Source organism: Nannobrachium achirus (assembly GCF_963921795.1).
Source record: "Nannobrachium achirus genome assembly, chromosome: 7".
Classification (NCBI taxonomy): domain Eukaryota; kingdom Metazoa; phylum Chordata; class Actinopteri; order Myctophiformes; family Myctophidae; genus Nannobrachium; species Nannobrachium achirus.
The window spans coordinates 55,433,455-55,458,099 of NC_137816.1; the positions used below are offsets into that span (position 1 = coordinate 55,433,455).

Sequence of the window (24,645 nt, forward strand, 5' to 3'; positions counted from 1 at the left end):
TATTTTCACAATTTCTGCCTCTAATATTTGACAATTTGACCAATGTTTGACCAGAGGTACTAAAAATGTCTTTAAAGGGGAAGACCACCCATTTTCAATATTGAACTGTGTCATTAATATACCTTAGAGGAGTTGTGTGGAAATAGAAAAAAAGTTCCCCCCCTTCTGTGTTGCCTAGACCTGGAGGATTTATTTTGGGGTTTGTATTGTAAAGTACAACTTGATGACATCACACATTGTACTTTACAATACAAACCCCCAAATCAATCCTCCAGTTCTAGGCAACACAGAAGAGGGGGAACTTTTTTTTCTATTTCCACACAACTCCTCTAAGGTATATTAATGACATAGTTCAATATTGAAAATGGGTGGTCTTCCCCTTTAAAGTCCTTAAATTGTCACTTTATAAATGTGCAGATACCCTGTATACACTTATACTGTATGTTGGTGTGTTGAGTGAGAAAACAATGTTAACATTTAGCTAAACATCAGGGGACCCCCCCCAAAATAATTCTGGGGGTCGGGACCCACAGGTTGAGAACCACTGCTGTGGACATCCCCTTGAGTGAACTCTAGGTGTAGACAGAGGCTGCATGCCGTGTATCACCGGTTACATCAGCTACTGCGGCAGCATCTAATAATGTACACACACACACAGTCACACACACAGCCTGACAAAGGTGCAAGCCACATAGAGAGATGCAGAATGTAGTAAAATGAACACTCAAGATTACACTTTGTACAGACATGACAACAGACAACACACACACTCTCTCTCTCTACTATTCTTTCTCTCTTGTCTCTCGGTCACCAGGACAGCCTCGGTGGGAACAGCCGCACGGCCATGGTTGCCACGGTGAGCCCTTCGGCCGACAACTACGATGAGACGCTTTCGACGCTGCGCTACGCCGACCGCGCCAAGAGCATCGTCAACCACGCCGTGGTCAACGAGGACCCCAACGCCAGGATCATCAGAGAGCTCCGCGAGGAGGTGGAGAAGCTCCGAGACCAGCTCACACAGGCCGAGGTCAGAGAACACAACACTTAACAGGGTTGGGTGCTGTGATGCCAGTCCAGGGGAACCGCAGAATAATTTGATAATATTTGAAATTCATCAATATCACTTCAGTTTAACCACTTAGAACCTCTATGCTTAGTAAAACAGACCTGATTTGCACTGTATTTGATGAGTTCTTTTTCCATCTACCCGATCTTTCTTCACCAAAAATGGAACATCTACAAGCTTGTGAGCTTGCCTTGTAGTTCGGCTATTTTTGTTGAACCTTCCCCCAGAATAGGGATTCAAGTGGATAAACAAGTATAATGTTATTTTCAGTCAGTTCTGATGGAAGCGGATATTTCTCTGTGACATACTGTGCATATTTACGTAGCGTAATATGAAATAAGATTCTAAAAAAGAACAGTGTAATTCAGGGGTGCCATGGATGAAAAGGTTATTTACAGGTGCCCTGAGTCAAAAAAGTTTGAAAACCCCTGCTCTATGTGAGAAAGTCAGAAGAAGAAATGTTAATATATGGCTAGATATGAAGAAAAAAAACATCTTGTGGATGCAAGGAGTTTTACATTTTTGGGAATGTAAAAAAGAAACCCATGAATATTAGTATAAGCAATGAATAACAAAATAAGCACTATAATAATCCTTGGGTGATACTGCGTGAATTCAGCTGCTTCTTCTTTTAATTCCAGTTTCTGTGCATCACTCTGCTGACACTGCATTTACTGCTTCGCAAATGAAAGTTAAGAGATTGTTGCTGCTGCCGCATGAGGCCTAGTGTCGGTATTAATGCAAACTAAGAACGCTATAACCAAGTTGACAATGGCTTTTATTTTGGTTTGCTTGTTTGTGAGCTGATCTAAATGTAACGCGACTGTGGTGGCCAGGCACAAGATATATCATATCAAATCAAATTGTTATTATATTGTGGAAAAATGTGTGTTATCTGCAAATATCAAATCGTTATCTGAAGGACTTATAGGGCATTGTGTCATGATACATCTAGTGATTTATACCATTTGTGTACACTACAGTATATATAGATCATGCATGGGGAAAGTTGGCAGTGAGACAGTATAAGAGAGACAATGGACTGAAGGAAAGCCAAGAGACCCAGTATAGCAGAGAAGGAAGTGGAATTGATCCCACATTAGAAGGGTTAGTTCCGGAGGCGAGCATCTTCACAGCAAACACAATTGAATGTCCTTAAATTCATATTATTCCCCTTGAGACGTTTTAAGTCTTTATAAGGAGCTGTGGCTGGTAAATCCCCAGATTCCTGAGATGCTTGAGCCGTTTCACCACCCAGATAGATCGGTTGGCTGGCCAAGTGGGCGGCAGACTAGGAAAACACTGCAGCCACATCTATAATTTACCAGCTTGTGGCGGATATTAATAATCCTACTGTGAATGGAGAAGTGAGAAGCGGATGATACAGAAAATACAATTGGGTGGGCGTGGAGAGAGTCCAGAAAAACACAGAAAATAACTTCCGTCTGTGACATAATCCACATTTCCCATAAGCAGACAGGTTCATTATAAGAGCATATTGTGAGCCCAAGTAGAGAGACAATATATCGTTGCTGTCGGGTGAAAACCTTGTATGTCCAAAACCGTTGGCTTTGTATTTATCATTTAAAAAAGTGACATTGGCAAATCTAGAAGCACAACAGCGCTTCGCGGTGCGAGGCGTTGTGTGCTTGTAGATCGGCTATTTTCACTAGTCTTGTGCGACAGTCTTGTATGATGAAGCAGGGCTTTAATTTAACGAAACGTGGAGATACAAGGTTTCTGCCCGACAGTGGCGATATATTTAGTTCTTTAATGCCAGGCTGTCAGTATGACTCGGAGTTTTACAAGCAAGAAGGTTCAAGGTGTCAAAAAAAAGGTTTTCTTGTATTGCTCCCCTCCTCCAGTCTATGAAGGCTCCCGATTTGAAGGAGAGGTTAGAGGAGTCAGAGAAACTCATCCAGGAGATGACTGTCACCTGGGAGGAGAAACTCCGCAAGACAGAGGAGGTTGCACAGGTAAAACGCACACACACACGCGCGCTCGCTCGCGCGCATGGAGCTATTTCTACGTTTGCTTTATTATGACATTCATATCTTCTTAATGTGTTTGTATTATTCTTATTCACATGAATATTATCATTATTCATGTTGTAGATGAAGCTCTAAGTACAAGAATTTTACCCGAACCTTGAGCTAGATAATACAAAATTACTCTTGATTGGTGTTGATTCTGTGTGTGTGTGTGTGTGTGTGTGTGTGTGTGTGTGTGTGTGTGTGTGTGTGTGTGTGTGTGTGTGTGTGTGTGTGTGTGTGTGTGTGTGTGTGTGTGTGTGTGTGTGTGTGTGTGTGTGTGTGTGTGTGTGTGTGTGTGTGTGTGTGTGTGTGTGTGTGTGTGTAGGAGCGTCAAAAGCAGTTGGAGAGTCTGGGCATTTCCCTCCAGTCTTCTGGGATCAAAGTGGGAGATGACAAGTGTTTCCTGGTTAACCTCAATGCTGATCCTGCACTCAATGAACTGCTGGTCTACTATCTCAAGGTACACACACATACACACACGCATCATAACACATTTGCTCCATTAACTGTGCACTTACAGTACAAACAGGTTCAGCTAGCAGAACAACACTGTGCAGGTAGTGAACGTGTGCGTTTGTCGTTGTGCGTTCCAGGATCACACAAAGGTGGGTTCGGCAGACTCTCAGGACATCCAGCTGTGTGGGATGGGGATCCAGGCTGAGCACTGTGTTATCAACATCACCGCCGATGGTACGGTCATGCTCACACCGTACCGCAACTCCAGGTAAAGGAGCTGGATGCCTGGCATAGCTGTACATCTATCTGGCTGTCTGTGTAGCGTTTTGTCTGTTCTATGACACTGTGCGTGTGTGTGTCTGTCTGTGTGTGTTTGTGTGTGCGTTTTCAGAACCTGTGTGAACGGCTCTCCAGTCACCAGCGCTCAACAGCTTCACCACGGAGACAGAATCCTGTGGGGCAACAACCATTTTTTCAGGTACAGCACCAGCGTGGCCTACATCTGGCCTACATCTTGGCACAAATCACTCAAAAGTGTGTTGTACGCCCAGGGTCACATTGGCCAAGCTTAATTAACTCATTCTGAGCCCCAGACATTAACGGATTATAATGTCCAAAGTGCCTCCTTCAGGTCCCATTCACTTGCGTTGTCTTATTTTGAAGGCCAGAAGTCCACCGCGCAATCACTTCCGGTCTGACGTCATCGGATCGTGCGCCGGAACCGATCCGTGTCCACGTGGAGTTGTGTAATGGCCGACCGGGAGCTTTTATAACTGTGTAACATAAGCGAGCATCTGCCTCCATCCTAGCTTCTAAAGTGTAGTTTTGAGATAATGGACATTAAAGATGAGATCCCCCGTCCACCTCAATGTTATGGATGGGACTATTTTGTGCTCGTGGAGCCGTGATGATGCGAAATCAGCGACGGATTTCGTCTCCGGACCGCCGGCCATTCTTCTCGGTAATGTACTCGCCGTTACAGTAATATATTACTTTTCCCGAGATACCCCGTGAATGGCACTACAGATACTCGAGTACATTTCGCGAGATATCTCGCGAATGGCACTAGATGAGTTAAATTAACTCATGAATAGCACCGCTCACTTCACACTAGGTGTGATTTTTTTGATTTTTTTTTTACTACATTGGAATGGATTCTTTTTTTTTATATCGTCAACTTCATGTTGACCGATCATGGGAGCTGCCCACTACTACCACTTTTATCTTCTGCCTCTGGCCAGAAACAAGTGAAATTTAACTGAGCAGCCACTCCATTCTCAATATGTCTCTCTCGCTGTGTGTGTGTCCAGGATCAACCTGCCAAAGCGCCGTGGTCGTGGAGAGGACGAGGAGGCTGAGGCTGGTCAGATGAAGAAGAGCGGCAGCAGCGAGCAGCTGGACGCTGACGGGGACACGGCCAGCGAGGTGTCCAGTGAGGTCAGCTTCTCTTACGAGTTCGCCCAGACTGAAGTGATGATGAAAGCCCTCGGACACAACGGTGAGGAGAAGCTGGAATACAGTACATGGATGGATGGATGGAAAAATAGAAACATAAATGACGGATGATGGATGATGGATGAATGGGGAGAACAATGGATGACAGTTAAATAGAAATGTGAGCGATTGATGCATACATTGAAACCTGTATGGTTGATTGGGATGGATGGATAGATAGATAGATGGAAATATTAATGATATACAGATAGGTGTGTCAATTTAGATTTTAACCACTTTAACTATTATTAATTTATTATATACTTTGGCTATTCAAAAATAGTGAAAACCTGCGCACATTTCTGAATATATATATATGTCACGGTTTGTTAGAGAAACAGGACGGTCGAGAAACGGAGCACTCGTCGTGCAGCACGGGGCGGAACGGAGCCGCTCGATTGTCCACCACGACATTGCAAGCGGCGCGCAGGCCAGCGGACCTTGGTCCTGCTCTTCGCCCCCGAGCACCGCAGGTGCGAGTGGCCGCGAAGAGCGGGCCAGGGCCGCGCGGCCGGCGGAGCGCCGCGCGAGTTACGAAGCCGTGGTGAATGCAATCGTTATATTTATGCCCAGGCCGTAAGGCCTGGGCAAGCCCACGATAAACGCCCTGTCCAAGTGACTACAATGGAGCTAATGGCTAAGCTAGGCTAGGCTAGGCTAGTAAATAAAGTCGCAAATAGAGTCGCAAACGAGTGACGTCAGCGCCTTCACTAGTGAATGGCTGTCGTCGCCACCTGGTGGTGATTGGTGTGTGGTGAACGACAAAACAAGCGCTCTTACATAGAACGTCCTGAGTTACCCAAACATCCGGTAACATATATATATATACTGTATTTCTTTTTTTTAATTGAACATTTTTACAGTTTACAGTTTAGGCATTTAGCAGACGCTTTTAATCCAAGGCGACTTACAATAAGCAGATAATACATCACTATAATAAACAGGATAACATGTCAGAACAACAACAACAATATAACAAATGCATATAGCTTAAGTCTTAGCTCAAGTCTTTGCTTCTGGGGGTCCCGGGACCAACATATTTTGAGATGGAGGTCAGCAGCCAAATACTGATAATTTTGGGGGTCCTTGACATGAAAAGGTTTGAGCACCAGTGCACCCCTGATATAGCAACATAGGTTTTTCAGAAAACTGTTACAGTTTTGAAGACGTTTTTAGAATCGGCCTTGTGTCTAAACGGGTCAAATAGAAACATGCGTGGTTTGGGTCAAAAACCCTTGTTCTCTGGTCTGTTCCCAATGCAGACCCCATGCAGGCGGTGCTGCAGTCCCTGGAGCGCCAGCACGAGGAGGAGAAGCGCACGGCTCTGGAGAGACAGAGGCTCATGTACGAGCAGGAGCTCCAGCAGCTCCGTAAGAAGCTGCAGCCCGGCGAGCGCCAGTCCTCCCAGAGCTCCGCCGCCGCCGGGCCGCAGCCGGGCCAGCCAGGGGCGGGGCAGTCTCAGTACCGCAGCCTGGAGAGACTGAGCAGCGGAGGCATGTCGCACTCGGCCAGCGCCCAGAGCAGACTGCGCCAGTGGAGCGAGGAGAGGTCAGGACACTGCCCGGGGGCCATGTTTTGGGTGTTTGGTTTTGGGACTCCCTTTTTTCCAGGTGTTTCGTCTTGATTCTGACGTGACAATTATTTTTACAACGCTGAAAGTGAAGCGATTGAAGTGACTAGAAAAGAAGAAATGGCTTCAGGTTTTAACGCACCATGACGTTTAAGTATACCAGGTCAGCAGCTGGTTGACTCATTTACCAAGCCAATTACAGTGTGAGCGTCCCACCAGATTATATCAAACTCTTTGGGTAGAGCAAGGCACTAGCACAGCCAGAGTAGAGTTTTATTTCCCTCTGTAGCTGAACAGGATTTTATGCATAATGTGTTGTAAAATAGGATGCTCCATCAACACCCACTACTCATAAAGTCAACTTAGGTTTGTTATTAAAACAACTTGAAAATGAGAGTGAAATGAGAGTAACCCACCTCTCTCCCTCTCTTTGTGTCTCTATCTCTCTCTCTCTCTCTCCTCCCTGCCTCTCTACCCCTGCAGGGAGGTGGTTTTGACGAGGAGTCTGAGGAAGTTAAGGGAGCAGATTGTGCGCGCCAACCTGTTGGTTCAGGAGGCAGGCTTCATCGCCGAGGAGTTGGACAAACGCACAGAGTACAGAGTCACCCTGCAGATCCCTGCTGCTAACCTCAATGCTAATCGCAAGGTAACACGCGCGCACGCACGCACGCACGCACGCACGCACGCACACACACACAAAGGTAGATATCCACGTTTTTGCTAAATACTCTGTCACTGTTTCCCAAACAATGAGAACTTGCGACCCATTTGTGGGTCGCGGACACATTTTCATGGGTACCTTAATTTTTAGTTTTCTACATTATGTTTTTAATTATTATTATTTCAAAACATTTAAATAACCAGTAAGACTTCCTAATCGGGAGATAAGCGACCGTCAGGTTGCTGTGTGATTTTAGGCCAAAATCTGTAGGAGCAGTGTCCAAAAATGTGTTCGAAAAAATCGGCCTGATGGTGGCGCTATATGGGACAGATCCTGTTGATGACATGTGTAGACATACTGTGTACCGATTTGCGTGATTTTAGGGCAAAATCTGTAGGAGCAGTGTCCAAAAATGTGTTTGAAAAAATGGGCCTGATGGTGCCGCTATATGGGACAGATCCATGTTGATGACATGAGTGTAGACATACTGTGTACCGATTTGCGTGATTTTAGGGCAAAATCTGTAGGAGTAGTGTCCAAAAATGTGTTATTAAAAATCGGCCTGAATGTGGCGCTAAATGGGAGAGATCCATGTTGATGACATGAGCGTAGAGCAAGTGTGTACCGATTTGCGTGATTTTAGGGCAAAAATTGTAGGAGGAGTGTCCAAAAATGTGTTTTAAAAAATAGGCCTGATGGTGGCGCTATATGGGACAGATCAATGTTGATGACATGAGTGTAGACATACTGTGTAGCAAATAGCGATTTGCGTGATTTTAGGCTATGAGGCTATGATTTCTTTCTAGGTAAATAAGAAAACAAATGTTTAAGAAGTAGTGAAAATAGCGAGCTAAAAGGTTTGGGAACCACTGCTCTATGATATTCTATTCTGTGTAGGCTTTAGTTTCTTCAGCTACAGTATTCAAGCATGTCATTGTGTGTGTGTGTGTGTGTGTGTGTGTGTGTGTGTGTGTGTGTGTGTGTGTGTGTGTGTGTGCGTGTGCGTGTGCGCGCGTAGCGTGATGCGGTGTTGAGCGAGCCAGCGGTGCAGGTTCGCCGTAAAGGGAAAGGCAAACAGATCTGGGCTCTGGAGAAGATGGAGAACAGGCTGGTGGACATGAGGGAACTGTACCAAGAGTGGAAAGACTACGACGACGACAACCCGGTAAGTAACCGTGACAACCCTGCGAGGAACTATGGTACACTTTGTCTTTCAACACTCTGGGAACTCATTTGTAATAATTGGACGGTCTTCTGTGAGGTCATCTGATGAAACTAATCAAGAGGTAATGAAAATGAGTGACAGGTTGCAGACGCTGCATACTTTGATTGGTTAGGAAGATGCACAATACTACATCCATTTCCTTGTTTACATTTTGTGGCAACACTGTCATGTCGACGAATCGCAGACCACTGAGTCAGTTCAGATCGTTGAGAGACGAAGTGCCACTTGTCAGTCGACACTTGTTTCCCAAAGGCATAAATTGTCCTTTAGTCTCAAAGTCCTGTACATACAGGCTCTGGAGCAAGAGGTCTTTGTGAATATTTGACTGAACAGTGTGCTTGTGCACCATTTTGTCAAATTGCTTTTGGTAACATGGTTCACCCCACAGAGCAGTTAAACTGAACGCTGTTGTCAATCATATCCAGGCGGATAATGTCTGTAAATTATTGTAAAATAAGGGCTTTGCCTATCCCCTGCTAAAGCGCTGCACGGATAACAGATGTGATAGGCTATACTAGTCCTGCGCCAACAGGTCTAAAGTCTCTATATATTCATCTCAGACTTTCTATGCTTCCGTCCTCCAGGTGATGCGTTCGTACTTCCGTCGTGCAGACCCGTTCTTCGACGAGCAGGAGAACCACAGTCTGATCGGCGTGGCCAACGTCTTCTTGTCCTGTCTCTTCTACGACGTCAAGCTGCAGTATGCAGTTCCCATCATCAACCAGAAGGGGGAGGTACGGATGCACTGCACTTAAGAGCCCTGCACAGCTAAAGAGTATTAATTCCATTAACAATTGACCCACACAACGTTCCATTTATAGATAGATAGATGGATAGAAACCTTTATTATCCCAAAGGGGGAAATCAGTCGCCCAGTGGCATCACAGCAGTTTAAGGTTACAAAGTTACAGAGAAAAAAGAAAAAAAAAGTACTGTTGTGTACAGTGAAAAGAGCAAGGCACAAAATTAATATACCCAAAGTGTTGAAAAGCAGTCAGCGCTCATAAGTGTCACAACACTTATCTTTTTCAGTGGTCAATCAACCAATTTGCGATGGTGTTAGTCTATGTCAGAGAATGTAGAAATGCACAATGGATCTTTTTTTGTGTGAAAAGCCACCAAAACTATCATTGTTTGATTTGTCTCCCCTCTTCCTCCTGCTGTCAGGTGGTGGGGCGTCTCCACGTGGAGTTGGTGAGAGTGGCGGGAGGCTTTGACGACGGTATGGCCGGGGGAGAGGACGAGAACAGCCCTGACGGAGAGATGCAGGACCGCAAACTGGTCTGCATGGTAGGAGAGACAGACCCACAAACCAGAAGCACCGTTCTTCACCGCACGTTGCATAGTTTTCACAATACAGCTGCCATGGTTGATTTTTCTTCAATGTTGCCTCAACTGGCTCCCGGTTGATGCACAGAGTACAAAACACTGATGCTGTCCTTCAAAGCAGCCAGAGGTATAGCACCTCCATACCTTCAAAGCCTGATCGACCTCTACAAACACACCTGTTCATTCAGATCAGCTAACACAGGGATGCTGACAGAACCTTTGCTAAAAACACCTTGACAAAAATCCACTTGTACTAGACTCTTTGCCCTCTTGGCCCCCAAACTCTGGAATAAACTCCCTGTTGCACTTAGGCCAACAGACTCTCTCCCAAGCTTCCGCCGTGGTCTGAAGACTCACTGCTTTAGACTCCACCTTAGCCCATAGCACTTACCGTCAGCACTTGCCTACCCTCAATGACCATACAAGTAATTTAAATGGCATATTTTATGTTTTTCTTTTGGTTTTTTAAAAAGTTTTTACTGAATAAATGCTTGGTCTACCTATGTTTTTCTTAGACTTATTATGTCTTTGCATTTGATGTATTGATATTGATGTATTACCTTGCTTATTGTAAGTCGCTCTGGATTAAGAGTAGGCTATTTAAGCTTTGGACGGCTACGGCAGATGACAACGGTAACCAGAAATGATCAGCGCTCGATGGATAAACCCGATACGGCGATTACGTCATAGCAGCCGTAGTCCCGCCTCGTGTTGCGGTTGTAGAAACGGGCAGCTTAAATTGCCTATTGTCTGCTAAATGCTTAAATTGTAAATATGTCTCCTGTCCAGATCAAGATCCTCCAGGCCACAGGTCTTCCCCAGTACCTGTCCAACTTTGTCTTCTGTCAGTACTCGTTCTGGGACCAGCCAGAGCCCATCATAGTGGCCCCCGAGGTGGACCCCTCCGCCTCCTCCCCCAGCAGCAAGGACCCCCACTGTATGGTGGTGTTTGACAGCTGTAAGGTGAGAGATCCCTCTAGTCCCAGCTGATAATCACAATTATATCTGCCGATATCGCAGAAATATCACAATGTTATGGAATACCTTTGTGTCCTTCTAGGAGCTGGCGGTGACAGTGACAGAGGAGCTGATAGAGTACCTGACAGAGGGAGCGGTGGCCATCGAAGTGTACGGTCACAGACAGGCTGACCCTGGCAGAAACCCTGCCCTGTGGGATCTCAGTATAATCCAGGCCAAGACACGCACACTGAGGGACAGGTATGCATGCATGCACGCACGCACGCACGCACGCACGCACGCACGCACGCACGCACGCACGCACGCACGCACGCACGCACACGCACACGCACACACACACACACACACACACACACTCTCACACTCATACTCACAAACAAACAATGAATCCAGAGCATTACATGCTAAACGGCATGTAGTGAAAAAGGGACTTTTGAGCGAGATAAATAACCGGATTAACAATTCAACGCAGCGGTCCTGTATGGAGCCCTGGTCGGGTAGAACATGCGATCCAAAATGGAATATATTGCTTCTTTTGAAAAAACAACTGCTGGATCATCATTTTCTTTAAAGTGTTGGGTGAAATGGAGAGACACTTAACAGGTTCAGATTCCTCCGTGAATTTGGGGTGTTACAAACCCATCTGTCAGACACTGAGACACATCTAAAATATGTCACATGAGAAGGTTAATAAGAGTGAAAGAAATAAGATAACATGACTATAGTAAAAGTTACAAACGGCACATTAGGTAGAAATGAATGCCATTGTTAAAATAGTTCTACCCAGACTGACACAGTATACAGTCAGTACAGCACAGTAAGTAGAACGGGTGCCGTACAGTACGTACTGGTTTATGATACATATTCTAGTATGTCTGGATGTATTAATATGTTGCACTGCATAGCATTGATATGATGCGTGACACAGGTTTGTAATGATACAAAGATGAAAATACAAATTACATTGTATTACATTGCAAGTTTCATTGAAGCATACAAGTTAAAAACTCTCAAACTCAAACACGCTTGCTCTTATACACAAACATTACGTGACAGTAGTAGAGTATCTTGATCTTTTAAGATTTAAATTTCCAAATTTGGTTCATTTACTGTACGTTTATTGTACTGTATTTAATGTACTGTACATTTTTATACAACAAAAACTTACAATCTAGTCACAAGATTCAAGAAAAGAGAATTGACTGAAATGTGAAGCTGACATTGTCTCCCCCTGCAGGTGGAGCGAGGTAACGCGGCGTCTGGAGTTGTGGATTCAAATCCTGGAGATCAATGAGAATGGAGACTTTGTCCCTGTGGAGGTCGTACCTGCTAGAGACGTCCGCACTGGAGGCATCTTTCAACTACGGCAGGTGTGTGTGTGTTCATGTGTGTGTGTTCACTAATTGGTGAGCTCCCGAGTCCAGTCAGTTTTGCTTCATAATGGAATGGATCAATGGAGATGCAATAGAAGGACTAATTAATTATTTTGGGAACTAAATAATTGTTCCCAAAATCAGTGAGCCAAAAATCTGTGTTGATAATATCTGCCGTTTTACTCCAAATCGATTGGGTTTTCAAGTCACGCTATTATCATTTTTGCCAATATCGAGCACACATAGTATTTGTCCTCAGTGTTAATTTAACTTTAACTTAACATTATTGAGAGTTAAATACCAGAATGGTTTAACACAATAAATGAATGCATGTGTTCCTCTCTCCCGCCGCGGCGCACAGGGTCAGTCCCGGCGCATCCAGGTGGAGGTGCGTTCGGTGCAGGACTCTGGGACCATGCCTCTCATAGCAGAGGTGCTGCTGGCCGTGTCCGTGGGCTGTGTGGAGATCAGACAGTCCAGGAACAACCAGGGCAAGGCCATGGAACCCGCTGGGCCTCAGGAAACGGATGACATGGACAGCTACCAGGTCAGAGGGACACTTAAATCAGTGTTCATTTTGAGAGCACATCTACTAAATAAAAAAAAATACCTTAGTCAACTAACATCTACAGTTGATTTTGTCGTCAAAAAGAATATTTTGGCAAAGTGTAGAATCAGATTGTACACTTTGTTGTATGCTGAAAATAGCCGAACTACAAGTTCACAAGGAAAATGGCAGATCTACAAGGATCTGCTATTTTCAGAGCGCAACACCAGAGCGCAACCAAACATAAATTGACTTGTCTTTTAGTTCTACTGGATCTCTTCACTCGTCCCACATTTTTTAGTTTTCATTTGTTGATGAAATTATCAATACATTTAGTCTTAGTTATAGTCATCGCAATGTAGCTTGTTTTTTATTATGTTTTTGTCCGTGAAAGAATTATTTTTCATCGTTTAGTTTACTGTAACGCAGCTTGTTCATCTGTACTGTGTTGTAGGAGCGTGACTTGGAGCGTTTGAGGCGTCAGTGGCTGGCTGCTCTCACCAAGAGACAAGAATACTTAGACCAACATTTACAGACCCTGGTCAGCAAAGCAGGTAAAGCACACACACGCACCATAGATCAGTGTTTCCGAAGAACTGATCAGCCTTTCCTGTCGCAGACCTGTTTAATGTTGTTGTTGTTTTATTTTATTTTAGACATTTTAAAAATAACTAAAATAGCAGATACAAGCTCACAGCGTGTCCCGATGCGATGCATTATGAGCTCATAGATCTGCAGGTATTTTGCTTATCTGGAGTGTATATCGTCACTGACGGGCAACATGACTCATCTTGTTCGGTTGTGATGCTGTACAGAGAAGATGACTAGTCTTGTGCCGTTGTGTTGTGATGCTGTACAGAGAAGACGGAGGACGACGTGGAGAGAGAAGCTCAACTGTTGGAGTGGCGTCTGACGCTGACGGAGGAGAGAAACGCCGTCATGGTTCCTTCTGCAGGCAGCGGGATCCCTGGAGCTCCGGCTGAGTGGTAACACTTTGTCTATGTGCTTGTGCTACTTTACTCCTTTAATGTTTGTCTCCAATTACTGCTAAAGTTTGCCTGGAGTTAGAGGCTAGCCCTTTTCATTAAAAATGTATGACTGAGTTTATTTGTATGCCAATATATCCCATCAGTGTAAATAACATGGAGGGTTAAAGCGTTTGTGTGTTACACAAAGGTGACTCTTCTAATAACCCAGTTTCCATATTTTGGTTATTAGTAATCTGGTTTCTGTAGCTTTGGTTTTTATTCAACATTCATACATGCCTACATAAATGGAGATAATGTAGTAATGTTTGGCAGTTGTGTTAATCTGTGTGTGTGTGTGTGTGTGTGTGTGTGTGTGTGTGTGTGTGTGTGTGTGTGTGTGTGTGTGTGTGTGTGTGTGTGTGTGTGTGTGTGTGTGTGTGTGTGTGTGTGTGTGTGTGTGTGTGTGTGTGTGTCCTCTGTAGGGTTCCTCTCCCGGGGATGGAGACCCACACCCCTGTTCTCTTCCTGGACCTCAGTGGTAGGCCTGCCTTAACCCCATCAGCACTGTTTCCCTACTCTGTAACTCGGGTATAAAAGTGCTTCTACTGCTACAACTAATAATGATGATGATGATAATGTAATTTCTCTCCCAGCTGATGACCTGGGTTCTCAGGACCAGTTTGAGGTGCCCGAGGCGGGGGGTTGGGACGCCACTCTGAGCGGAGAGGACGAGGACGACTTCTTTGACCTGCAGATCGTCAAACACTACGACGGAGAGGTTAGGAAGGCTGTGTGTGCATGTGTGTTACTAGTGAGGGCCAAATGTCCCAACAACTATATTAGAATTTGAGAAATTGTGAGGATATTTCCCTGGTCCTCACCAGAAAATGTCTGTTTTATGGTTAGAAAATCTAGTTAGAAAAGATCCCTACACACCGGGAGAGTGACGAATAAATGATCCAAAAAATGCCTTGCGTGTATTTCACACTAAAACACTAATAACTTGTTAATGCCTCACTCGTGTTGAAAAATGTACCTTGATTTTAAATGTGTTACGTAGCTTTATTGCCTCACTATATTGGTGTTCTGTATGGATGTTCTCATAACACAAACGTTTTAATGAATATGAATAAATCACACACATAAATGGTGCCCAGTGTGTGTACAGACTTTTAGGCAGGAAAGGATTCAGGTTGGGATTAGACTTTACTGAAAATGACAATCTACAAGTTTGCACTGCGTCGCGACACACAGTGAACTAGTAGATGAGCTATAGTAGATGACTTGCCGCCACTTCCCCATCGCCACCCCTCGCTCCCTCTGCAGGTGAAAGCGGAGGCGTCGTGGGATTCGACAGTCCACGAGTGCCCCCAGCTGAGCCGCGGCGGTGCCTGGCTGGAGCAGCGGGTGTACCTGACGGTGCGGGTGGTGGTGCAGCTCAGCCACCCGGCCGACATGCAGCTGGTGCTGCGCAAGCGCATCTGCGTCAACCTCAACCCGGGGCGGCAGGGCTTCGCCCAGAACTTCCTGAGGAGGATGTCCACCCGCAGCACCATCCCCGGCTGCGGCGTCACCTTCGAGGTGGTCTCCAACATCCCCGGGGTGAGGCTCTTTGAACCGTAGAGGAGACAGCAGGTCGGGAGCCTTTTGGGCGTCACCACGGGCCAATTTCTATTTTCCTATATGTTGAAAAATAAATTAAAAATTTCAAAAGATTTTCCTTTAACTTTTAGAAAAATTATAAATGTATACATTTAAATAACAACAAATCTAAAAGATGCCATGAATATAAAAAAATATATATATAATTGAGAAGTAGTGAAAATACAAGCTCGCAACTCTGCATGAAGTGACACGTGTGCTTTTAGATCTGCTATTTTCACTTGTTTGGGTCCCGGGCAAATGTCTAATCTCCTCCAAAGGGATCTGTTTAGCATATAGAAAACATAGTCAAATGTATGATAAATTGTAAAGTAGTCCATACCTGGCGATGTGCGCAGCCAAACTAAATGCTGACTTTTGGGTTATGCACTAGGTATGCATACTGTACATGTAGTTTCAGTTTTTGGACAGTGATTTAATCATAAAACGCAGTGTGGACACAGGCCCTAAATGAAAGTCATCTACTGTATATGTTTACAGTGTCTTTATGTTCTGCCGATGTGTCCTGTGTGCGTGTCTTAGCCAAGATAGTGTAGCCAGCCGCTAGAGATCCCATAGCTTGCGGCGTTGTAACCATGACGACATATCCCATAGCCCGAACTCTGAATCTCCAGCGTTTACACCGAAATGCTAATAAACAGCTTACATTTTGAGGAAGCTTCCTCACGGTCTGCTTAGTACAAATGGTCAATGTCTGTGTTGAAAGTTGAAATCAATTTCTCAACAGCCTGAGGAGAACCATGTGGAACACAGTGACAGACAGACAGACAGACAGACAGACAGACAGACAGACAGAAGTTTCCTTATTCATATCCTGTAGGAAGCTGAACACTAGAAACAAACATGATGTACAACCATGTGTATTAATTTTCAGCATGTCAAGCCCCAGTGGGTCTTAAGTTGTGATATCTCTAGAGCTCTTAAGATGGCTGTGTCTTCTTGTACTGTATGAGACAAACGTTGTACAGTAGTGTGTAAATATTAATGAGTTTTGTTTGTTTGTCGTGTTGCTGTCAGGATGCCCAGTGTTCCGAGGACAGGGAGATGCTGGCCAGGCAGGCTGCCAGCGCAGAGAACCCCAAGTCAGCTGACAGCCAGGTGGCCATCGAGAAATACCTCCGCAGCGTTCTGGCTGTGGAGAATATACTGACACTGGACAGACTGCGACAGGTCAGAACACACACACACACACACAAGTTGACAGAAATATAGCTAGACACACAGACATAAAGATGTACTGACCGACAAATAGACAGTCAACAAACACTCTTCTGCCCATAGAGATTATACTCACACACTGTGTGTGTGTGTGTGTGTGTGTGTGTGTGTGTGTGTGTGTGTGTGTGTGTGTGTGTGTGTGTGTGTGTTTCAGGAAGTGGCTGTAAAGGAGCACCTGGCAGGCAGAGGGAAAGGAAACAGACGCAGTCTGAGCTCTCCCAGCGTCCACAGGGTAAATCATTATTTGTTTTACTGAAGATGCTTCAGTAACACTGCACTATACACATATACTGTATATATATGTATGTATTCTTTTTTTATATAGTATACTTACCATATGTTCTTGAAGCTGCAGCTTTCTACAGAAGGACACATTTTTCTGTCCGCTTCAGAAGTCTTCAAAAATCTCGGTTTTCAGCTGGACTAGATGAGCTTAAAGGAGTAGTTCACCCCAACATGACTTTTTTTTCTATTGATTAGTCACGCCATGGAGACTAGAGTTCAATAATATTTTTAGTTTTCTGTCGCATTCCTAAGACAATAATGTGATAACCAGTAAGACTCCCTAATCGGGAGGTAAGCGACCGTCAGGTCACATGTAAAAGAGGGCTGTAAGTGGCATTGGTTCCTGGGTGTAGGGGGATGTGTGTGGCAAATGTATTGCATTGTTTGGGCCAGAGAATGTGTGGTTTAGCAGTGACATGGTTGTGTTTCTGTCGGCAGAGATATGTCATTATGTAGGTGGTGCAAATGTGTAACATAGGTGTTGTGTTGAAATATGACAAGCACAGATTATGTTGTGGGGAGCACAGTGGCTGAGTGATGAAAAAGCAGACAGGCGTATTCATTTAGATGGCGAGGAGAGGAGAGGAGATATGGAGATATGGTTATCTCCATATATGGAGATAACCTACGCATCACACAAAGTCTGACCTCACCAGCCCATACTTGGGCATGGACGACTTATATCTCCATATACGGAGATGGCCATATATGGAGATACGATGACATCACAGAGTCCACAGCTGATGATGTGGCGTGATGTCATACAATACACAAACAAGCCCTATATAAAGGGGCAATTCTCACCAGGGAAGAGAGCATTCCTCGACTCAGACCTTATCGCCAGGATCAACTAAGCTTATGGCTTATCGTCACATCCAACCATCTTAAACTTTGCACACACACTCCTTGCCTGCCAATCCACAACCTCCACCTCTCACGTCATACGGGCAGCCATAGTTACACCTGGAATGTTGAATCTCCATATATGGAGATAACCTACGCATCACACAAAGTCTGACCTCACCAGCCCATACTTGGGCATGGACGACTTATATCTCCATATACGGAAATGACGTGAGAGGTGGAGGTTGTGGATTGGCAGGCAAGGAGTGTGTGTGCAAAGTTTGGCATGTCTTGGGGCAACGGTGGTGGAGATATGAGTTGGGGAAAAGTGTGACATGACGGACAGACTGACTGACTGACAGACAGCCGGTGGAGGTTTTGGTAGTAAATGCGACCTGACGGTCGCAACAATAGATTTACCCCCATTCGTTCGAAACGGGTCTCCATCCGGAATCAACGGGGGTAAATTTACTCGAATCAAATTTTTGTCTTAGGAATGTGACAAAAACCAAAAAATATTATTGAACTCTAGTCATGGCGTGACTAATCAATAGAAAAAAAGTCATTTTGGGGGTGAACTACTCCTTTAAGGTGTAGACTGTAGAGTTTGCTCAAGACGGCTTGCCACATTTCAGTACATAATGTAGCAATCGTTATGACTGTGGTTATACTTTTGTTTTCAATGTAACTATTAAGGCCAGGGTGTCGTATTTTGGATCTCAGTGGATCACAATAAAAGCAAAGTCCAACGAATGACAACCCTACATGTACTGTACCTACAGCTGAATGACAACCCTACATGTACTGTACCTACAGCTGAATGACAACCCTACATGTACTGTACCTACAGCTGAAGCCGCATGAAACATGAGCGGACACCACCGCTGTAAGACGATACGCTGCCTCGTTGGCTGCTGGTGTGACATTTGACATTGCGTTTTCTGTCCTCAGCTGTCAGGAAGTAGACAGGACCTGGCCTCAAACTGCATGCTGGACGATAACAAGGTAACACACACACACACACACACACACACACACACACACACACACACACACACACACACACACACACGTGTGTGCCTGTGGTCAACGGCACACACATGACATACAGTATATAGTTGCGACCGTAGTTCGCATTTACTATGAACCTGCAGCTCATGTGCGTCAGTCAGTCACGCCTCATGTCACGCTCCATATATGGCCATTTCAGAATGTGAAAGACTGAAGTGTGACTTGCGTCACGGCAACCATGGCAGATCATGTGTGTGCGTCACGCCTCAGCCCCATATATAGACATATTGTGTCTGTTTCATGTGGTCTATGATGTCAGACATCTATGATGTCAGACGTCAGTCATCTCCATTATTTGGTAAAATATGGCCACATTTTGAATTCTGTCCTTGTCCCTTCTATGCCCATATATGGGGATCCCTGATGTCATCAATATTAAGCCCATATCTAGGAATGCCCATATACTGTATGGACCTATTTTGTTAGTCTCTGTTGTTTCAGCCGACCTCGTCCTTTGCTTCTCGCCCGTACTGGTATACACTATTGACTATTATAATACATCATACAGTACATACACGGTGTGATCCTACACACATTGAACTTCTCTCTCTGTGTCTCTCTTGTCAGAGTCGCTGGGAGAGTCAGCAGGACATCTTCATGCCCTCTCAGTACTACCGCAGCCTCCCTCGTCCGTCCCCCTCCTCCTCGCCCACCCCACCCCCCAGCGTGACCCCACCCCCCAGCACCACCACCACCACCTCCCCTCAGGGTCAGGATCCAGAGCAAGGTAATGCTGCTGCACCACTCCTCTTTAAACCCATCCATCCATCCATCCCTCCCTGGCTTCTCACTGTCTGCCTCTCCTCTGTGCTCTGTTCACTTCACTTCAATTCTGATCAGTTCAATTCAGTATAGTTCACTTCCATTCTATTCTATTTAAAGCAAATAATGTATTCAGCAAAACATTTAATGTATACATCAAATGCTAATAGTAAAGATCTTTTCCTTTCACTAGTCAGTGGTTCTTGTGTCTGAGGTCACACACACACGCACGCACGCACGCACGCACGCACGCACACACGCACGCACGCGCACACACACACACACACACACACACACACACACACACACACACACACACACACACACCTATTTTACTATCCTCCACTCTCTTCTTTCCTGAGAGAAGCCGTGTTTATCGTAGCCCTCCTACCCCTCCCTCCCTCTTTCCTTTTGTTTCTTCTGCTGTGACCATCCATCTTATTGCCTCCCTTCCGCTCCTCACTTTTTCTAAACTCTTGAGTGATCCATAACCCCGCATTATTTCTCCTTTCTTTTTTTGAGAAATGGCACACCTCATACCAACCTATCCCTCATTTCTTCTTATTTCTGATCCTTCTATTTCTCTGCTCTGACCCCAGCCTTGCAGCCTAACTTTGACCACTCAGCCGTTCCTTCTTCACTCCCTGCTTACAGGATGTACTTCCTGTTTTATCCATGGCCTCCTTTCTATACCTGGTATTAAAGTGCATCCTGGATGAATGGATTGTAATCAAGCTAATGTAATAATATGCAATTCAGTTGTATTAGTGTACAACTCAGACAGAGAAAAGAAAATTAAAAGTGTCTCACATTGTAATTTCAGTTTGGACTATGTAGATTATAACGTTTTATTATTTATGTAAAAATGACAGCAGATCCCTCACCATCACAATAGTTTCAAGGAATCCACACAGAACACTAATGGGGATTTTAAGCGACTATTATAAATATATTTGCGTTGCTGTTATTGTTTTGTCGCATCAATAGTCCAGAATTCAACGCAGGTTGCCAGCACCTACAAGATCAGTAAATTATAACACTGTGTCACAAAATAACTCCTGGAATACGCTGAAGATCACGTATTGATGATAACTGAATTTTACTTGAAAAATAATGTTTGTCTTGGTTTTGCCACTTAAACCTTCTATACTTAATGAAACGGACCTGAGTTACAGTACTTGTTCTGCTCTTGTTTCCCTCAACACCATATCTCTAAGCCAGAAGTAGCACATCTACAAGCTAGCAACGTGAAGCATCGTGAGCTTGTATTATTTGCTATTTTTGCGAGGGTTCAAGTGGTTAAATGGTGGTTAAAGGATGTGCAGTACTGTCTACAGCAGTGGTTCTCAAACTTTGAAATTTGAAGTTCACCCCTTAACTTTGACAGTGTACAAATGGACCCGTTATGGTCCATTTGGTTCCATTTGTACACTGTCAAAGTTACACACTTGTAAGGGTCAATTTAGACCCCCATAAAGGAACCTAAAGAGTCCCTGAAATCCACTTTGAGAACCAGTGGTCTAGAGCATGTCTGATTTCAAACTGTGAAAGATCTGATTTCAAACAGGATGCATAATGATACAAGGTTTAAATTATATCTGGACCATGTCTGGATATAAGATCCATATTGATGTCAGGAGGCCACCTTCAATCTTGTGCAGATCATGCATGTGTTTTAACTGGTAGAACAATGTCTTTTAAATACTATTCATTTGTCTTTTTTATCTTCAGCGCTATTCTCATCTGTTCACTATGTAAATGTCCGTACTATTTCTGTGTGCATCACGATTCAATTCAGTGTGGCGTCTGGGAAATATTCTGCTTGTTTCTCTCATTCATGAGGAATTAATCATTTTCATGATTAATTTGTAATCTTGTTGTAATCCACTGAATATAAATGTTTGCTTTTAAATAATTGTGATCATCTGTGTTTGAGTTATCTGTTGGCAAGACCAGTTGCTGTCTTTATTCCTCTTTAGTCTAGTGGGTGTCTGCATTGTTGTTGTTTTTTGTGGCATTTCCTGGGCTTGCTTTCAATTTCCTGTCTTAATCTTTCACACTTAACTGTACTTTCCACACCTCCTCCTTCTCCTGATTCTTCTTTCCCTCCTGCTGTTCCTTCCCATGCTCTCTCTCTCTCTCTCTCTCTCTCTCTCTCTCTCTCTCTCTCTCTCTCTCTCTCTCTCTCTCTTCCTCCTCTGCTTGTCTCTCTGTCACTCGTCCTTCCGTCCCATCCGTCCCCCTCTCTCAGGTCGTTCAGGGTTAGCTGCTTCTTATCTTTCAGTCAAAGCGCTGGTACCCCAGATGCCCAAGCTCCTCAAGTCTCTCTTCCCGGCTCGCGAGGACAAGAAGGACCTGAGGCCGTCGCCCCACGCTCAGCAGGTGAGCTTTGCATCTTCTTCACACTCTAGGGATGGGACGCCAATTGTTATTATCGTTTATCGCGATAAAAAAATAAAAACACTCAGATAATCGTATCGTGGCGATTTTGAATTTTTTGTGAAATTATCCTCTGTCGTACTTGATACAGTCTCTTTAACTGCAAGATTTAATTTAAATATCGTCAATAGCTGCCCTTGCCAGCAAATCCGAGTGTTTTCTTTTTTCCGGGGGAATCACGGGGACCGTATCTGCAACCCGCGACGCGAATAAATGTGTTGTCATTCGTCGTTGAACTGTCAATCTGGCACTGTTCTGGTTTTGGAACCTTTGTACTGTATACAGCTGTGTGGCGCAGGGTACGTGTTGTTGGTTGCACACTATTAATCAGCTGATAAACAGACAGGGTTTTTGCGTGATGACTGATCGTCCTGCTTAATATGAATAAAATAAAAGTACTTTACAACTGTCTGAATCTTTTTCGATCTCCTGTTATCGGTTGTTGACAACAACAGCGCTGGTGGTGGACTTAGAGCTGCATGCACACTAGGGCTGTAATCTAGCCCTGTTTTAGGGATTCGAACTTCGGGGGGATTTTCCGAACGAACCATCGAACCTTAGATGGTTCGTTCAATTGATTAAAAACCGAACGTTCGAACCTCCGAACCATCGAACGTACTGTACCTTTAACCAGCTAAAAGTGTAGGAAATGTTTTAAATGCGCTGTTTTATCCATTGACGCGTGGATGCGTGGCTGCATTAACACCTAGGCTAACACTTGGAAAATCCAACCCACTCGGAGAAAATGTTGTGCAGTTTGTTGACGAACAGGCTCAATGTATAGCGGAGTTGCACGGATGATGATTAGACTTGGTGACTGCGTCGGAGCGCGTCGCGTTCGGGCTGAACTGGTCTCGATGTAACAACCCCAGAAATCGCATTATAATCCTTTAGGGGGTTGCAATGAAATCCATCTTTGCTCATGCTTAGGAGAAAGGCTAGATCTTTGGGTGCATGGATGGGTGTTCGCTGTTCAGAGCACAGCAGCACACACACGTCTGTCTCTGCCCAGCTCAGCTGCAGCTGCTCTCACTCTACTGTCATCAAGCGTGTGTGCGCGGCCCCAAATTGGAGCGGAATTGGAGCGGAGGACGGTCCTTGATCGCTCCAAGCTGTTCTGGTGCGTTTTATAACTACTATAACGTCACCATTAACTGTTAGTGTTTACCGGTAGGCCTAACTTATTTCGTATTTGGCTATCTCTACTACTGTGATATTCTGAATAGGCCTATCACATTCTGATAATTATTTTTCGTGTAAAAAAAAAGAAGAAAAAAAAAGAAAAAAACCTGAACCCATTAATTTCGAACTTCGATTGCCAACGTAACGAACGAACGTTCGAATCCCCGAAGGTTCGCTTGCAGCCCTAATGCACACTAAACACATCACATGGGCCCACCCGGACATCTCAGAAATGAAAATCTCCCAAGTTGGAATGTCTGATGATCCATTTCAGAGATATAGCCAGTTGACTGTGGCTTGTTTTCTTTTTTGTTTCAAACAAAAGTAAACCATCTTGTCACTGGCAGTGAAAGAGTTAACTCTTGTGTACATTACAAAAGCAACCAATTGCAGGTCCGTTTGGTTCCATGTTGTACACTCTCTGAGTAATGAATGGATAAATTAACACTGAGGTGTTTACTGTGTATTTATTTTATTTTGATCTATTTTTACTGACATACAGCAGACATGGAGCATCTCCTTATTGTTTCAGAACACTCAGTTGTTGAGCAAAGTAGTGCAAAGACATGAACTTGTTACTTTCCTGTGTAATAATAATGTGACCCGTTGTGACCCATGTAGCACATGCCTCGAATTATGACATCATCTGGAGGGGACGACAGCAGAGTCAGAACGGAGCCGGTAGGAGAACATTCTTACTCTCCCCCCCCCCCTCCTCTTTCAACCATGTCTCTCTTGCTCTCTTATTTTGGGCTCTATTTTCATCCATGCCTTACCCCTTATCCCTAAACTCTTTTGCCATTTTTTACTATTTTGAAAATGGTTCTCAAATATTTCAAATAGCTGATCTACAAGTTCACAACGTGAAAATGGTTCTCAAATATTTCAAATAGCTGATCTACAAGTTCACAACGTGTCGAGGTAGATCGGCCATGTTAAAGGAGTAGTTCACCCCCAAAATGACTTTTTTTCTATTGATTACTCATGCCATGGAGAGTAGAGTTCAATAATATTTTTTGGTTTTTGTCACTTTCCTAAGACAAAAATGTGATAACAATAAATTTACCCCCATTCATTCCGGATGGTGACCCGTTTCGAAACGGGTCACCATCCGGAATCAATGGGGGTAAATTTACTCTAATTAAATTTTTGTCTTAGGAATGTGACAAAAACCAAAAAATATTATTGAACTCTACTCTCCATGGCATGAGTAATCAATAGAAAAAAAGTCATTTTGGGGGTGAACTACTCCTTTAAGTATTTAAAAAGGTTTTTTCTAAATGGTAAAAAAGGCTAAAGAGGTTTAGGGATAAAGGGGTAAGGCATGGACAAACTTCTCCTTTCTGCCTCCCCTTTCACTACCTTTCTGTCACTCTTCTCCGTCTATTGCTTTAACTCCCTCTCTTTTAAAGCTTATGTCGCTACCAGTAGTTCACCCCCAAAATGACTTTTTTTCTATTGATTACTCATGCCATGGAGAGTA

At 44.2% G+C, this 24,645-nt stretch overlaps 1 protein-coding gene across 2 annotated transcripts in view; it reads left to right on the top strand.

Moving 5' to 3' along the window:
• kif13ba (kinesin family member 13Ba) overlaps window positions 1-24,645 on the top strand; it is a 98,597-nt gene that overhangs the window by 66,821 nt on the left and 7,131 nt on the right. For both annotated transcript variants that reach the window (XR_013962221.1, XM_080730735.1), the window contains 26 exons: window positions 815-1,027; window positions 2,932-3,042; window positions 3,425-3,559; window positions 3,693-3,823; window positions 3,947-4,033; window positions 4,866-5,053; window positions 6,312-6,597; window positions 7,103-7,265; window positions 8,299-8,445; window positions 9,090-9,239; window positions 9,673-9,795; window positions 10,624-10,797; window positions 10,895-11,052; window positions 12,050-12,182; window positions 12,547-12,732; window positions 13,187-13,286; window positions 13,592-13,718; window positions 14,183-14,238; window positions 14,354-14,478; window positions 15,027-15,302; window positions 16,380-16,532; window positions 16,735-16,812; window positions 18,660-18,713; window positions 19,347-19,506; window positions 21,826-21,923; window positions 23,784-23,843. Coding sequence is in view for 1 of the 2 variants with exons in the window: in XM_080730735.1 (XP_080586861.1) it covers window positions 815-1,027; window positions 2,932-3,042; window positions 3,425-3,559; window positions 3,693-3,823; window positions 3,947-4,033; window positions 4,866-5,053; window positions 6,312-6,597; window positions 7,103-7,265; window positions 8,299-8,445; window positions 9,090-9,239; window positions 9,673-9,795; window positions 10,624-10,797; window positions 10,895-11,052; window positions 12,050-12,182; window positions 12,547-12,732; window positions 13,187-13,286; window positions 13,592-13,718; window positions 14,183-14,238; window positions 14,354-14,478; window positions 15,027-15,302; window positions 16,380-16,532; window positions 16,735-16,812; window positions 18,660-18,713; window positions 19,347-19,506; window positions 21,826-21,923; window positions 23,784-23,843 (3,672 nt within the window). In the remaining variant the exon portion in view is untranslated. The remainder of the gene's footprint in view (window positions 1-814; window positions 1,028-2,931; window positions 3,043-3,424; window positions 3,560-3,692; window positions 3,824-3,946; window positions 4,034-4,865; window positions 5,054-6,311; window positions 6,598-7,102; window positions 7,266-8,298; window positions 8,446-9,089; window positions 9,240-9,672; window positions 9,796-10,623; window positions 10,798-10,894; window positions 11,053-12,049; window positions 12,183-12,546; window positions 12,733-13,186; window positions 13,287-13,591; window positions 13,719-14,182; window positions 14,239-14,353; window positions 14,479-15,026; window positions 15,303-16,379; window positions 16,533-16,734; window positions 16,813-18,659; window positions 18,714-19,346; window positions 19,507-21,825; window positions 21,924-23,783; window positions 23,844-24,645) is intronic.